Genomic DNA, 14,560 nt, shown 5'->3' with positions numbered 1-14,560 from the left:
GGGCGCTGGGGGAGTCTGCCACGGGCGGGACCGCCTCGTCGTCAAGTCCCGAGGGGAGGCCTGCGGGCAGCGCTTAGTGCCGCGGGCTTGTTGGGTGACCTGGGTTTCGGCAGGGCAGCGGCACGCGGCGTGACCTTGGCACCCGGCTTCTCCCTGATGGTACGTCCGATGGGGATCGCGCGCGGGTAGCGCACAGGCAGCCACAAGGGTGCGTGAGGTAACAGATGGAATGGCTGATGCGGTTCCTGCCACGGGTAAGTGCTTAAGAAGTGGCCGTTGCTCCTGTGCTCGTTGGAACGAGTGACACTGTGGTCACACGCATCCCTTTGGGATGCGTGGGGTTGATGTTTGCCTAGGTGGCCCAGAAGCGGATTTGAGCAAACCTCCGCATTTGCTGAGGGCAGTTTGGTGACTTAGCGTTCTGTTCACATTATTGCTATAAAACCCGGTAGGTAGAGTCTGGCTGCGGCATCAGAACCCGCAGAAGCCTCCCACTTCCCTTCCCCTTGACCTGACTCCTCTGTGCTCCAGCGTCACATCTGAGAAGTCGGGGTGGCCACAGACCCGGCTCGTGGCAGGCAGGGGACCTGAGACCGCGCACGGGAGACGTGTGGCGGTGGTCAGCACTCAGTACGTGTCGCTGTGACTTGTTCTTTTAATCAAGTAATGTGTGAAAATGGGGTCGGGATCTCTTCCGTCTCGATCTCCTACCAGGAGGTCGGGCCTCGTGAGCTGGCGTCTGACGGTATGGCTGAACTTTGGGAACACAAAGGGTGCCGTGTGCCGTTATGTGACGACGGCCTTCTCTGCCACAGGCATTCCACGGCAGCCACGTTCCTGTGAGAAAACGTCATCCTAGTGAGTATCAATAGCATCTGGAGGCTGGCCTTCTGTCCTTATGTGTTGGGGTGCAGACGGGGGGTGTCTCCCCGGAGGGTGACGTGTTCCTCCTGGCCCAGTGGGATGTTGTCATTGCCCTGAGCAGCCGACTGGCGGTCGCTTGTGAAGTACAGACTCGGTCGTGTGGCCCGTCTGTGACCGTAAGCCGTTTTGAATGAGGTCAGCAGAGTGCCATTCCTGAGGACCAGAGAGGCCACTTGAGTGCCTCTCCCAGCGGCCTGTGGCCTCTGCTGCCCTTTTCAGGATGGAGGCATCTCACCGCCTGGTGGATTGGGTGGAGTGCTCCCAGAGGGCAGGCCTGGGGGACCCAGGTCAGCGAAGACGTGGGTGATGCACGGGCAGTGTGTCCGAGCACATGAGTGAGTGGGCGCGTGAGTTGTGTGAGGGTGCGTGTGTGTGCGTGAGGCTCTATCTCCCAGAGCGCCCTGGCACTTTGCGGCCACTCCCCAGCGCGAGTGTGGGTCCCGTGCCACCTCGGCTGAGCGGTGCTCCCGGCCAGAGAGCCTGGGGCTGCGCCTCCTGTGCCCCAGCCTCGAGGGCGGCCCACATTCTCCGTTCTCCGAGCTGCGGCCTGTCCCGGCCCCGTGGGGAAAGCAGGTGTCTCGAGGCAGCTCTGCGCCCCCTGGGCGTCAGCTGGGCCCAGACGCTGGCCCTGGACGCACGGTTGCCGCCAGCCCGTCTGACACGGGTTGTGAATTTGTAACGCGGGGCGCGGGGTGGAGATGTTCCCGAGCACGTAAACCGAGTTTCCCTGTCGTATGTGTTTTGTGAGAAAGGAATTCAAACCTGTGGTATTTTCAAATGTCTTTCCTGTGGCCCCCACATCCTCCTCAAAACAAACACCCTCAACTCCCACGTTGGCAGTTTGTGCAAATAAGCGATCCGAAAATTAGAACTGCCCTGGGTTCACACAACCTCACGGAACTTTGGTTTTAGAAAGAAAACAGAACTTTCTTCAAGAAAAACAAGGGGAATTGTACTCTCAGAATGCAGACCTGGAGTCCCCGTGTCCGAGCAGGGCATTCGCTTGACTCGTATGTGGCTTACCTTGACCCAGGAGCCCCGCGGGTGCATGGGGTCCGGGGACAGACGCGCTCAGGGTGCCCGTCCTGGAGCGGGCCCACTGCCACCCCAGCCTCTGGGCCAGGGAGAAGGGAATGGAGCTCTCTCCGGCAGGCAGGTCCTTTCCTCGGGATAAATTATTTGTGGCAAATACAGTCGTAACTTTTTTCTCAGTGTTTGTGTTCATTACTGGAAGACTCAACTGTACCGAAGAGGTTTCAGGGTGCAGCTGTGTACCTGTGGGGCTGCCCGTGAGCACGAAGCCAGCAACGTCGTATGCATCTGTGGGAGGACGAACTGATGTAAGCTTGATGGGGTGGCTGGTGGAGGACAGGCCGGACCCTTGCACGTCCTGGGGATTGTGGGGGCAGCGCCCGGTGACCCCGGCGGGGAGCCAGGAAATACAGGGAAGCGGTAATATCAGGGCGCAGACGGAGGCGGTGTGTTTCTCCCTCTCCTCCCGGCTCCCCCCAGCCCGTTCCGCCCTGTCCACCCCCGTGCACGTACACCTCCTCTCCCTTCTCAGGTCTGCCCTTTAGGGGAGACGTCTTTCCTCCCGACTAAAGTTTCTAGTTCTGTGATTTGTGTTATCCACGTCCGGTGTGAGCTTAGTGTTGACTTTTAAAAACCGGTGCCTGGACCGTGGGGTGGGGTTTGCAAGACTCCTTTGCTTGAAGGAGGACCGTGTTAATCTGGGAAATGGGACGACCGTTGGTACTAAGTTCTCGCTCGAACCTCTGGTTTGAAGCGGGGCAGCTGGGCATTTTATTTCCGCCTGCAGACAGCCAGAGCTCTGCTGGGCCTCCTTCCCTCCCGTTCCTCCTCCCCGTTCCCTTCTTGTTGTAAAACCTGCCAGAGAAAAGTGCTACGGCTTAGCGAAAGCCACACCCAGCTCCAGAAATCATCACCTTAGGCCCTTACCGTCATCACCTCCTTGCTTTTCTCCAGAGCTGTGCTTCTCGGGTGTGCAGCCTGTTACACAGTTCGGTTTTGCTCGTATTCGAGCTTTGTGTGGGTGTAGTCGTATGACGCGAGTTTTTGGTATTTTACTTTTTCAGCCAAACTTTATTTGTGTGCATTATCTGTGCAGCAACATATGCTAGACCGTTCATTTTTCTCTGTGTGTGGATATACCACGGTTTACTCATTATTCCAATTTTGGTTGTTGTAGACAACACTGTGATGAATTCTTCCGCCTGTGTCCCGTCCCGGGCGCATACACGTTTCTCAGGGGCCGTGGACCTACTCGTGGAGTTGCAGGGTCTCGGGATCCGTGGCTCTTCATCTCTACTAGATAAACCTCTACGTTATTGTCTGTTACCGTCTAACAAATTACGACACTCAGTGGCTTAAAATAACTAGGTGTGTGTGGACGTGGGTCTGGACGGAGCTCACGTGGGGTCTTCAGACTCGACTCTCTCAGGCCACAGGTGGGGTGTGGTCTCACCCGAAGGCCCAAAGGGAGGTGGGAATCTGCATCCTGCCTCCCTCCGCAGCTGTTGAAGGATTTGTCCTCGCTGGCGGGTGCACTGAGGGCGTCACTTCCTTGCCGGCTCTTGGCCTAGCACCTTGCCGTGGGGGCCTCTCCGTGGGGAGCTCACAGGATGGCACCTGCCTCTGTCACAGGGAGAGAGAAAGGGAGGGCACGAGAGGGGGCGTCATCATCTTTTGCGGCCGGTCTCGGAGGCGGTTTCCCCTCGCTTTTGTTATGTTCTCTTTGTTAGAAGCTTGTCACGAGGTCCGGCCCCCACACGTGGGTGTGGATGTCGGGAGGCGGGGACCGTGGGGACCATTTTAGAAGCAGCCTGCTGCAGCCCCACTGTCTTCTCAAAAGTGCGGCCCGCAGACATTCGCACAGCAGCGGGTGAGAGCTCACGATGAGCCCTTTTTCGGCAGTGCTTAGTCTTGTCAGGCTTGTAGTAATATTCTTCGTGTGATGAGCATCTCACCGTGGGCTCTTAATATTTTGATGACTTTGTAGTCAGAGGGAAAATAGACTCAGAATAAAAGGTGAAGACTGTAGGGACCCAGATTCGAGGCCTTTCGGTAAGCACTCGCCCCTCTGTGCTGGAAGGCCCGGGGCCTGCCGTTTGGCCGTCCGCTGCCCGCACTCTGTCCGTGCTGGCCTCCTGGACGCAGGTGCCACTGCTCTGGAACGGGCCTCCCATGCAGACCTCGCGGGCCTCAGATCCCTTCACCCTCCTGTCCCGCTTGAGTTTCAGACTCTCCCAGAGCTGTTCGCTTGGCCTTCTCCCGGTGGGCAGTGGTAACACCCCTGCTCTGGCCGCTCAGCCGCGATGCTTGTATTTATTCCTTCTTATTGTGGTAAAATACACATAACATAGAATTGACCATCTTAGCCACTTTTCAGTGCGCGCTTCGGGGTTACCGAGCACATTCACGCAGCTGTGCAGCCGTCCGCACCGTCCGTCTCCAGAACGTTCCATCTCCCCACACTGAGACTCTGTCCCCGTTACACACAGACCCCTCCCCTGGCCCATCGTCTACTCTCTGTCTCTGCGAGTTGGACTCCGGCTCCTCACCAGGGGAACCCACGGCGTGCGTCCCTTCATGCTTGTGCTTGTCGTTGGTGCTGCTCTGTCTCCCAGCCCATCCGCGAGTCCCAGCAACTTGGGAATGTAGCCTGAGCCTGGCCACGTCCTGGCCCAGGGCCTTCACCCTTCTCGCTCTGCCTCGTGGCCTCCCTTGGGGCTGTTCCGAGCGCCGCTGTTGGTTGGTAATTTCAGACGGAGGCCACACCCAGGTCCGGACCTGTGGGTCCAGCTTACCTCTGCCGTCTTCCACACTGAGTAGATGTTCGGTACCAAGTTGAGGAAACTGTCCCCTATTCCTGCTTTTCTCCAGTTTTTATCATGAACGGATGTTGGATTTCGTCAGGTGCTTTTTCTGCACCAGCTGTTATGATCACTTGCTTTTTCCTTGTTAGCCTGTTGAATACAGTATATGACCCTGACTGACACTTGAATGTCGAAGCAGCCTTGCGTCCCTGGGATGAGCCCTCTCCCCACGGTCACGGTAGATAGTCATGTTTACATGGTGCTGAATTGTTGCCAATATCTCAAGGACATGTGTTTCGAGGCTCACGAGGAACACTGATCTATAGGGTTTTTTGTACAGTCTTTGCCTGGTTTTGAATCAGGGTATTTCGTGTCAGCTCTTCTTGGTAAAGTTCTATAGTGGAACCCTCTGGGCCTGGAGAGTTCCGTTTCAGGGGCTTTTAAACTGTGGTTTCGGTTTCCTTAATAAGCTGCAGTGCTACTCAGAGTAGCTCTTGCTTACGACTTGTTGGTGGGGCAGTTTGTGCTTTTGGAGGATTCACTCCACTCCTGTTTCTTTTTATAGGTTTACGTGCCCTGCACGTATTTTCACGTGTGACGTGTGTGTCTTGAAACGCGGTAGCAGGTGTGTCGGGAGCGGCCTTGGGTGTTCCGGTGCGAAGTCCGCGCCGGCTCCTGCGTCTGGCGCGTCTCTCGTTGTTACATTTGTGTAGCTGCTGCTGTCACTGCTGTTGACAAACCCTCAACGGGTGTTTCTGATGCCTGGGACGGCCGCGTCCTCCCGGAAGCCTCCCTGGCTCCCGCGGGGTGTCTGGGGTGCCGCTGGCGAGCGCCACCTCCGCCTCTGCCCGAGGCTGGCTCGCCGGGCCCCAGGCTCAGACAGGTCCCTCCGTCCCCCTGTGGCAGGGAGCGTGGTGCTCCTCAGTACCCAGGGCGCCTGTTCACTACCTGCTGTCGGCATAGCGTGCGCTCGCGTGTGTGTGTGTCTGTGCACGCGCATGCACGTGTGTGCACTCGGAGGGGTGGGGTGAAGGTGATGTGGGGGCGCAGGGCACCGGCGTGTCAGGGGGGAGTACTAGCACAGCCTTTTGGGGCCTTGGCTCACTGCAGGACGTGGGGGTGCCCTCAGAGGGCAGGACAGGTGCCCTCAGGACATTGGTGACTTTTGCGTGCCATCGTTCCCCTCCCCTATTTCCGGCTTTCTTCCGGAAACCGGTCTGGGCGTCCTCCGCACCTTCAGGTTTCCCGTGTTTTTAAGGTACAGGACACTACGTGTGTCGCCAGGTCTAGCCACGTCCACGTTGTCAGGGGCAGGTTGGTGTGGGCGTTGCCCTGGGACCAGGTTCTCGAGCCCCGGGGGACTTATGGCGGGCACTCTGGGGCGGTTCCGTGCGGTGACCTCGAGGGCAAGAGCCTTCGGCCCTGTCGCTCCTCAGAGGAGCTGGGACTCTGCAGCGGCCTGCTCTGATTTTCTTCCTTTTGGGGTGATTGACATTTTTTAGTCAACAAAGGAAAAGGCTACTTCGTTTGCTGAAGACAGGTGTCCTGGACGGGGCTGTGTCTCCCACAAGCGATGTGCACCCCCCTTCCTGTCGGCCGCCAGGGTTCGCCGTGTCTCCTGGGGGGCCGAGGACCCTCCTGTGCCCCAGGTGGCAGCTCAGCCACGCTCAGGCCTCGAGAGCCGCCCTCAGTCCTCCCTCCACATAGCAAGTGCTGCCTGCAGAGCCCTGTCATAGGGACCGTGGGGTCTCACGCGACCCCCTCCTTCTGGAGTGGGGCCAGGGGTAGTAGCCGTCCGGGCAGGGGCAGGAGGAGGGGGAAGTATCCAGGGTGCTGCCCGCCATTGTGCTGTGTCCTTCAAGGGACCTGCTGTCAGTGGGTGCTCGTACCGGGCAGGACCAGCCCCCTGGGAGAGACTGGGGGACGTTGCCTTTTCCGAGACTAACTGGCATCTTTCCAGGACTCCCTACAGCTGATTTCTTGTGATAAGTTTTAGATTGATTCCACCCTGGGAGAAAGGCCTGGAATCACAGATCTGCTGCACTTTTGTTTTGTGTTCCTTTGGCTTTTAAAACCCTTGTTCCCACATGAGGGCCCCCACCCCTTGGACAATGGCAAGACCCAGATTAAGTCGCCCACAGCCAGCCCGTGTGCCGCCACCGAGGTGGGGGTGGGGGTGGGGGTGGAAGCCCGTGTTGTGTGTGTCTGTGAGGCCTGGGTAGGTGCCCCCGCCGCTGTCCTGCTGTCCCAGACGGGGCCACCCCCCTCACCTGGGAGTCAGGGAGAGCCTGGGCCCGTGGCTCCAGAGGGCTTGCTGGCAGCGTGGGCTGTGGGTCGTCCGGGAGGGGGTGGGGGGGTGGTGTGTCGGGCACCGGGAGTCGGAGAGGCCGGGACCTGGCGGGCGTCTTCCCGATGACACCGCCCGCCCTCCTCCCTACCTCCCTTCCAGTTCGGGGTGTTCACTGGGCTGACTGACCTCCCCCATCCTCACCACCACCCCTGCCAGAAGCCGGGAGGCGGAGTGCTCACGGGCTCCGCGGCCGAGCCTCAGTGCTGGGCTCTGGAAAGGCGGTCCGCCGATCCGTCGTGTGAGGAAGCACAGCCTCTCTTCCCGGCTCGGGTGTCGAGCGGGGTGCGGAGGGGAGCGGGGTCCTGGGCGCTCAGACTCGTCACCCGACTCCGAGCCTCGGTGTCACAAACAGGACGTACGCGTTGCAGACGTGGGTAAGAACAGCCCGTTTGCTAGGGACCAGGGACCCGAGCCCTTCGCCCCGTGAAGGTGCCCCAGCGCGGTACACGTCGGAAGAGATGGCCGTCGGCCTGAGAGTCCACCCTGGAGACTGATGCCCGGCCTGGGCAGCGTCCCCTGGCACCTAAATTGGGCTTTACTTTTTACTACACTTCTGTTCCTCTCTTTCTAACTTGCCGCGTACCGAAAGCTACGCCAGATAACCCGTTTCCCACCGCGGCGAGGCGGTGTGCGAGGACGGGTCCCAGCAGAAGGCAGCTCCCGGGACCCCAGGCGTCTCCACCGTTCCCATTCGCAGGTGTCCGTGACGCTCGCAAAGGGTGCCCCTCTGTCTCTGGCCTGACATTTGGGATGGATGCCCTGATCCCGTTTTGGATCTCGTTTGCTCCTGACCGCATCGAGGTCACGGTGCCAGCTGAGGACACGGACACATTGTGCCCTATTCAGAGTCCGCATCTGGACTCCCCTGCTCCCGCGGGCTCCTCGTTGACACTCAGCTAAGGGCCGTCCCACCTCTGCTGCGTGGTGCCCCTGTCCCCACACGAAAGCGGCCAGATGTCCTGCTCCCGTCGGGTGTCCTGGGTTTGGCCTGCCCTACAGATTGTCACAAGGCACAGCTTCGCTGGGACGGTCGGCCGCCTGCGGGCGCCCTCCGCTCACTCGCCCGCTCCTGTGTGCGCCTGCGCCGGGTTTATTCCGTGTTCATCTTACGTACAGTGCGTGCACGCGGGCCCGTTACCGCAGCGGACGCACGGGTCCTTGTCTTTCGGTAGTTTATAATCGTCTTGGTGCTCACGGTGCACCGGATCTGGCCAGTGAGAACCGTCCGGCTAGGTCCCCGTGTCCTTTTGCTGTGACTTCGCTGTTTTCTTGAAGCTTTTCTTCCTTCTGGCAGGAAAGCATGTGGCAAGGCTTACTCCGTACCTCCCTGTTCTGGCCAGGTCGGCTGTTTATCTGGGGAGCCCGGCTTCTCCTGGGGGGAGGGCTTGGGTGTCGGTGGGCCCCCAGCCGCTCAGGCCCTTTCTGGTCCCTTTGAGCAATTGGAGCCGGGGTACATGTGACATGCCCGCCCATGCGTGCACACGGATCCCGTGTGCCCTCGTGCACGTGTTCTCAGTTCAGAGATCTCGGGGTTCACTGGCCCCCCACGGTTCCATCACCCTCAGGCCCTTCTTGCCTGCCCCTTCTCCCTTCCGCGTTGCATCTCCCACTGCCCACCCGAGAACCACTCTGGGTTCACTGGCGAACATGCACGACCAATAATACGTGTGAAAGTTTCAGGATCGCTTCGGCCACGCCGCATCGGAAGACGAGGGGACACACACCGGTGACGCGGTAATAGTGCCTCCACCCCTCCAAGGGGATGCAGGGTCTGGGAAGCGTCACGGTCATGATCAAGGGTCAGTTATTAAGCACAAAGAGAATTAGGAAATCGCACTCAGTGCCAGCGCCGGCTCCCAGCTCGGCCCTTGTGAGCCCTTGCTGGGGTTGCAGGGCCTGAGTAGCCGGGAGAGCTGGGTTACCAGGAAACAACAAAGCAATCCCACGCCTTGATTTTATCTTGTGGCGTTCCTGACAAAATAATTAAATCAGCCTCTGCTCCCAGGCAAATGCTTTGCAAAGGGGCTGTGCTCGAAGGGGCCGGGTAGCCTGCGCACAGAGCCTGCCTGGCTTTGCCGTCTCTGCACTGTCTCCCTGGCACCGGCTCAGAAGAGGCTCCAGAGGCCGCCTGTCCGGCCTCCGGCGCAGTAAGGGTTCCTTCTTGGGAAGTCGGGACCTCTACCTTGCACTTCTGCTTCCAGTGACTATCCAGTGGGCCCTCAGTTCTGCTGCCAGCTTCCACATCTGGACACAGCTTCCAGAGGTTAGAGGTAGGAGCTATGTCTGACCCCGTTGGACCTGTGCCTCGGTCAAGCGCCAGCGCAAAAGGCCTGTTGAGGGGCCATTCGGGAGCAAGAGTTGGCTTCCGGGCGCAGGGCCAGCCTCTCCCAGCTTTCACGGGGTGTCTGCCACGAGGACGGAGGCCCTCACGGAGGCCCCTCTGACCGATGCTTTGGGGCTTTGCTCAGACACGGTTCCTGCCCGGAGGTCTTTGGAAGGGATCTCCCTTCTGCTCCTTCCTGCCCAGAACATCCCGTCTGGACAGGGTCAAGCCTGTGACTTTGACTGACCTCTTGATCCTCGGGTGCCGTAGAGGAAGGGATGTGGGTTTTGGAGACCGGAGCTGGGCGTTGGTTCCTGGCTACGTCGTTACCCTTGAAGATTTTGAGCGGTTCAGGACTCTGGGTAACGGGGGCAGTGTGTACCTCGTGGGTTTTTTGGCAGGATCGGAGACGAGGCCTGGCCTTATTCCCCAGTGTGTCGTCCGTCTCCCCACCCGTCCTCGAGAACCACGGCCAGACAGCATGGGTCTCCCAGCCCTGCACTCCGTCAAGCACCTGTCCCTCACTGCTCGTCACGCTGGGAATGGTGCACATTTGATGAGTCCCTTGCACATCTCAGACGCTCCAGGCTGGGGCACCCGTCTGTGCCTTGGCTCTGCAACTGGGAGTCATCAGCACTGGGGCCAAAGGGGGGGGGGGACTTGGTGACGAGCAGGGAATGAAGGCCAGGGGCTTGGGCAGTGCCTTCTGCCCCAGCTGGGCCCTGGCGGGGGGGGCAGACCCCCCCCCCCCCGAGAAGCTGTTCACAGAGAGCTCTGAGGACGCGGGAAGGAAGGCATCTTAGACCCCCTCCCGGCTCTTAGAGGACGAGGTGTGTCAACGGCGTGTCTGTGCCCTTTGCGGACTTGTGACTTTTGCGGGTTCTGGGGAGGCGGAGGGCGGAGGGAGGACTCTTCCCTGGAAGTTACTCCGGCATCTAGATCACCGGCTCACCCTACCGTGGCTGTAGGGTGGGTGTTCTGGGACAGCGCCGCGGGCCGGCTCATGCGGCAACCCCACGGTGGTGTTCCACACGCCTGACCTGCTGGTTCGTGGGAACCGTCCCCAGCTGTCGGTCGGTCTTCCTGTCCTGCATTTAGGATGTTTATTTAGAAAGTGAGTCTTAAGTGGGACTTCGGTGCTGGAGACGGCATTTCTGCGAGGTCACAGTTGGTCACTGAAAATATTTACTTGGGACGGATACTCTGTCTCTTGGTGATTTGCACCCATAACACCCATTTAAACTACAGATGGCTCATTTGCTGTTACCTAAACACTGTCTCACCTCTCCTTCGGGAAGCCTTGCCTGTGTGAAGGTCCTTGAGGGCCCCACTTTTCTGGGGAGGCGGTCCCCTGGGTGGAGTATGTGGGGCAGGAGGAGTAGGGTTCACATTGATCCTGGCTTAGCCTGCACTGGAGGCCGGGGGCCCCCAACCCCAGCCCGCACTGGGGTCGGGGGTCCCCAGTCATAGCCCACATTGGAGGCCACGGCTCCCCGGGCAGCATGAATGGACGGGGCCCCTCTGGCCTCAGCCACGTTGGAAGGCAGGGGCCGTAGCTTGTGCGCATTAGGGGACGGGGTCCCCAGACTGGCCCGTGTCAGAGGACGGGAAACCACCCCCACCGAGCTGCCTCGGGAGCACCCTGAGCTACTACAGACTCCACGCCTGATGTGGACAGTACAGAACCTTCTGGAAGAGCCAGGGCATGTGGTCCGTCTGCAGTAAAGCTCGCTTTGGCCCTTGGAGGTTGTGCGGCAGTGTCTGACATCTTAGAGACGCCGGGTGCGTGCGGGTGACCGGACGTTGATGCTGACCTCGTGAGCGAGGATGGGCGGCGAGCCCCAGGTGTGTGTTTTCCTCATGAGGAAAGACCGACTGCGCTGCCGGGGCCCCAGCCCGCCCCCGCCCCCGCCCCCCGCCCCCCATCCACGGGGAACAACCCGGAGCACTGAGAATCAGCACGTGACTATGTTTTATTGACAAGGCCTCACCGTTCCTGGCGGTCGCGAGGTTTTCTCTTCTACATTTTAGGGCAAACGGTTTACACTGCCTTCATCTTCGCCCCCACCATCGTTCCCAGAGGCCAGCTTTGTACCGCGCATGCTGGCTCCACCCCACCCCACCCCCCCCCCCGACCTGCCCCTCGCGGTCTCGATCCGTGGTGGCGTGGGTGCAGGTAACACCATAAACGGGCAGCGGTGGGCCGGCGACCCGGACAGCAGCGGCGTCTCTGGTTGGAGAAGAACCTTCCGGCAGAGGCAGCTCGGGTGCTCAGGGTCACTTAGCCGGTGACGGCGAGCGGCTGTTCTGAGCAGGCTGCCGGGAGAAGGGCTTCTCCGTTCCTGTCTCGCCCGAGCACACTTGTCCGTACCACAAGAAAGCCACGTGCCGCAGACGTGGAGAACGGAGCACACCGTCCAAGTCACATCTCCTCAGCATGTTCTGTCCAGACTTCATTTTTCCCGAGGATGGCAGACTTACGGCGGATCGACCTCGAAACTGAGGGATTTCCTCCAAAGCGTCCCCTTCTTTCTGCTTTCATTGGCCGGCGTGAGACACGTCTTCTGCTGCGGGACAGGGTGTGGAGTGGAGTGTGAGAGCCCACGCTGGTCCCCGTGCCCAGCCACCAGCGCCGCGAGCTGCCGCCGTGAGCGGGGGTGGGGAGCCCCGGCGCTGTGCGCACGGCCCAGAGTCAAGGTGGCTGGCGGCGAGGGCTCCTCGGGGCCCGGGTGTGCCCACAGCTGGGGCACGGACGGTCCGGCACGTTCCGACCGGGCTCAGGCCGCGGCGTGCGGCCCAGCCCTTCCTCCGCCTGGCCGCGGGGCCGACTCAGCGTTTGGTCTCCGCCGGTCCGGCTCCGCTGTCTCTACACCGCGCTGCTGAACTTCACGTCGGACTGCTCGGTGCTCTCCGGGATGACCGCCTTCAGGGCAGCGTGGCAGAAGCGGTTCAGGGCCGACACGCTGGTTTTCTGCTCGATGTACAGCCTCAGTTTGTCCCTGAAGGTCTCCCCCAGGAAGCTGTAGATGAGGGGGTTCAGGCAGCTGTTGGAGAAAGCCGCGAGGTTGACAATGTGGCCGGTCAGGGGGTAGGCGTGGCGGAAAGACTGCTGGCAGGGAGCGGCTCCCGGCTGCGTGCGCTGCAGCAGGTGAACGCTGATGAACACGTTCTCGGGCAGCCAGCAGATGAAGAAGACGAGGACCACGGCGAAGATCATGCGGAGGGCTTTCTGCCTCCGGGGGCGCAGGCCTCGGTGCCTGTGAGCCTTGACGAGAACCCGGACGATGAGCGAGTAGCACAGGCCGATGATGGCGAAGGGGATGATGAAGCCCAGGGTGACCTCGAGCCACTGGATCTCCTTGACGTCCGCGAAGCAGAAGCAGACCTCCTCCGTGTGCTGCAGGTGCACCGCGGTGAAGGGCACCAGCGTGGCGGAGACGGAGGCCATCCAGATGAGGCCGCAGCTCAGCCTGGCGTGGTGCTTGGTGCGGAACGGGCCGGAGCGCATGGCCTTGGCCAGGGCGAGGTACCGGTCGAAGCTCATCCACGTGAGGAAGAAGATGCTGCTGTACATGTTGATCTGCAGGAAGAGGGACATGAAGGTACACAGCACGGCGATGTCGTAGTACTGCTCGTCCAGGTTGAACACCTCGATCAGGGAGTCGGCCACCAGGATGAGGTCGGCCGCCGCCAGGTTGATGAAGTACAAGTCGGGGATGGTCATCTTCTCCCGGAAGCTGATGTTCACCACCAGTATCAGGATGTTCCCCACGAAGCCGATGGGGAAGAGGAAGATGGTGTACAGGCAGGACAGGAAAAGCCCGATCACGTATTGCTGGTGCTCGGAGAGCTCGCCCGTCTGGTTTGCCAGGACGCTGCCGGGGAGCGTGCGGGACAGGTTGAGCTCCGGGGAGGTGCCGTTGTAAGCGGCCGCGTGCGTCTCCATGCCAGAGACGGGCGCTGGGGGCGTCTCGTCCGTGTCCCCGGGGGCACAGCTGTCAGGGTCTGCCGCACGGCTCACAGAAACCCGACGTGAACAGTCAGTCCGTCTCCGGAAAGACAGGCGAAGCTCTGTGAAGTGAGCCAGGCGTTTGTAAAATCCGAACTCCTCCTGGGCAGCACTGGAGGCGGCGCGGGTCTGTTCCGCGGGCAGCCGGGCAGCCGGAAAAGGCCCTCCATGTCCACACCACGGGCGGCGCCTCGCCTGGGCCCCTGGGGGGCGGCGGCCGCTGCGGTCAGGCCCGCCGGGTGGCGCTCACCACCCGCACACCTGAGAGAAAGAGACAGAAGAGCGGTGAGTCTGTGACTCGAGTCTTCACGGCTCTCCGCCAGGACGGACGCCGTGGCGGCGGGTGGCCCGGGGGGACGGGTGGGGTGGGACGTGAGGTCTTGGCGTCTCGGAGATTTGGTTGTCACTGAGCTGAGGGAGAGGAGTTAAGTGCAAAAAGTGCCCCATTTTCTGTCCCCAGGGCTCCCGGGCCGCTCAGTCCGAACCGGAGCCTGGGCGGTGAGTCATGCTAAAGCGCGGTGGACGCCTTTCTTAAAAATAGCCGAATAGCAGGCTTATGAAGTAACGCGGCCGTTGGGTCTGGAACTCTCAGGAAAAGTACTATCTGCCAGCAGAGGAAATCAAATTTATTTCGGCAGCTGTTGGAAGGAGGACCAAGATGGGAAGGGAAAAACCCAGCGTCTGTGAAGACGGCAGGCCCGGGGTGCTTGGAGGAAGCTGGAGCAGAGTCTCTCACGACGCGACAGAAAACAGATCTAGGTTTTCCTGCTCCCCACACTCGGGTGCCCCCACATGGAACTTTCTTCGTGATATGACCCGAAGGACCGAAAACAGTCCTTGGTTTAGGAAATAGTGTTCACTCGGCATTTTGATAAATAAACTACCTGAAACAGCGAGTACGTTTCTGCAGTGATGTCTGTAACCTAGAAACTGCGTTAAAAAAGCCTCAGCCGCCCACAGGTCTCGTGTCCGAGGCCGCCCACCGCGACCCGGCTCGGCCCGAGAGTCGGGGGGAAGGGAGGGGAGTGCTGTCGGCGGCCGTGTCTGGGCCGCCACCGCTGGGGGTGCTCCCGGCCTCCCGGGGCCGGGGGCCCCCACAGAGGCCGAGGAAGCCGGCC

At 60.5% G+C, this 14,560-nt stretch overlaps 2 protein-coding genes across 2 annotated transcripts in view; one reads left to right on the top strand and one right to left on the bottom strand.

Moving 5' to 3' along the window:
- The window catches only part of CHLSN (cholesin), a 101,891-nt gene that overhangs the window by 17,157 nt on the left and 70,174 nt on the right, over positions 1-14,560 (top strand). The window lies entirely within an intron of this gene.
- GPER1 (G protein-coupled estrogen receptor 1) lies at positions 11,389-13,686 on the bottom strand. The gene has a single exon (XM_025923363.2). The coding sequence runs from the start codon at positions 13,377-13,379 to the stop codon at positions 12,300-12,302; it is 1,080 nt and encodes a 359-aa protein (XP_025779148.1). The 5' UTR covers positions 13,380-13,686; the 3' UTR covers positions 11,389-12,299.

This window comes from Puma concolor, chromosome E3 (assembly GCF_028749965.1).
Source record: "Puma concolor isolate L17-30 chromosome E3, mPumCon1.1.hap2, whole genome shotgun sequence".
NCBI lineage: Eukaryota > Metazoa > Chordata > Mammalia > Carnivora > Felidae > Puma > Puma concolor.
The sequence above is the reverse complement of the archived record's forward strand: the minus strand, read 5'-3'. Positions and strand labels throughout refer to the sequence as shown.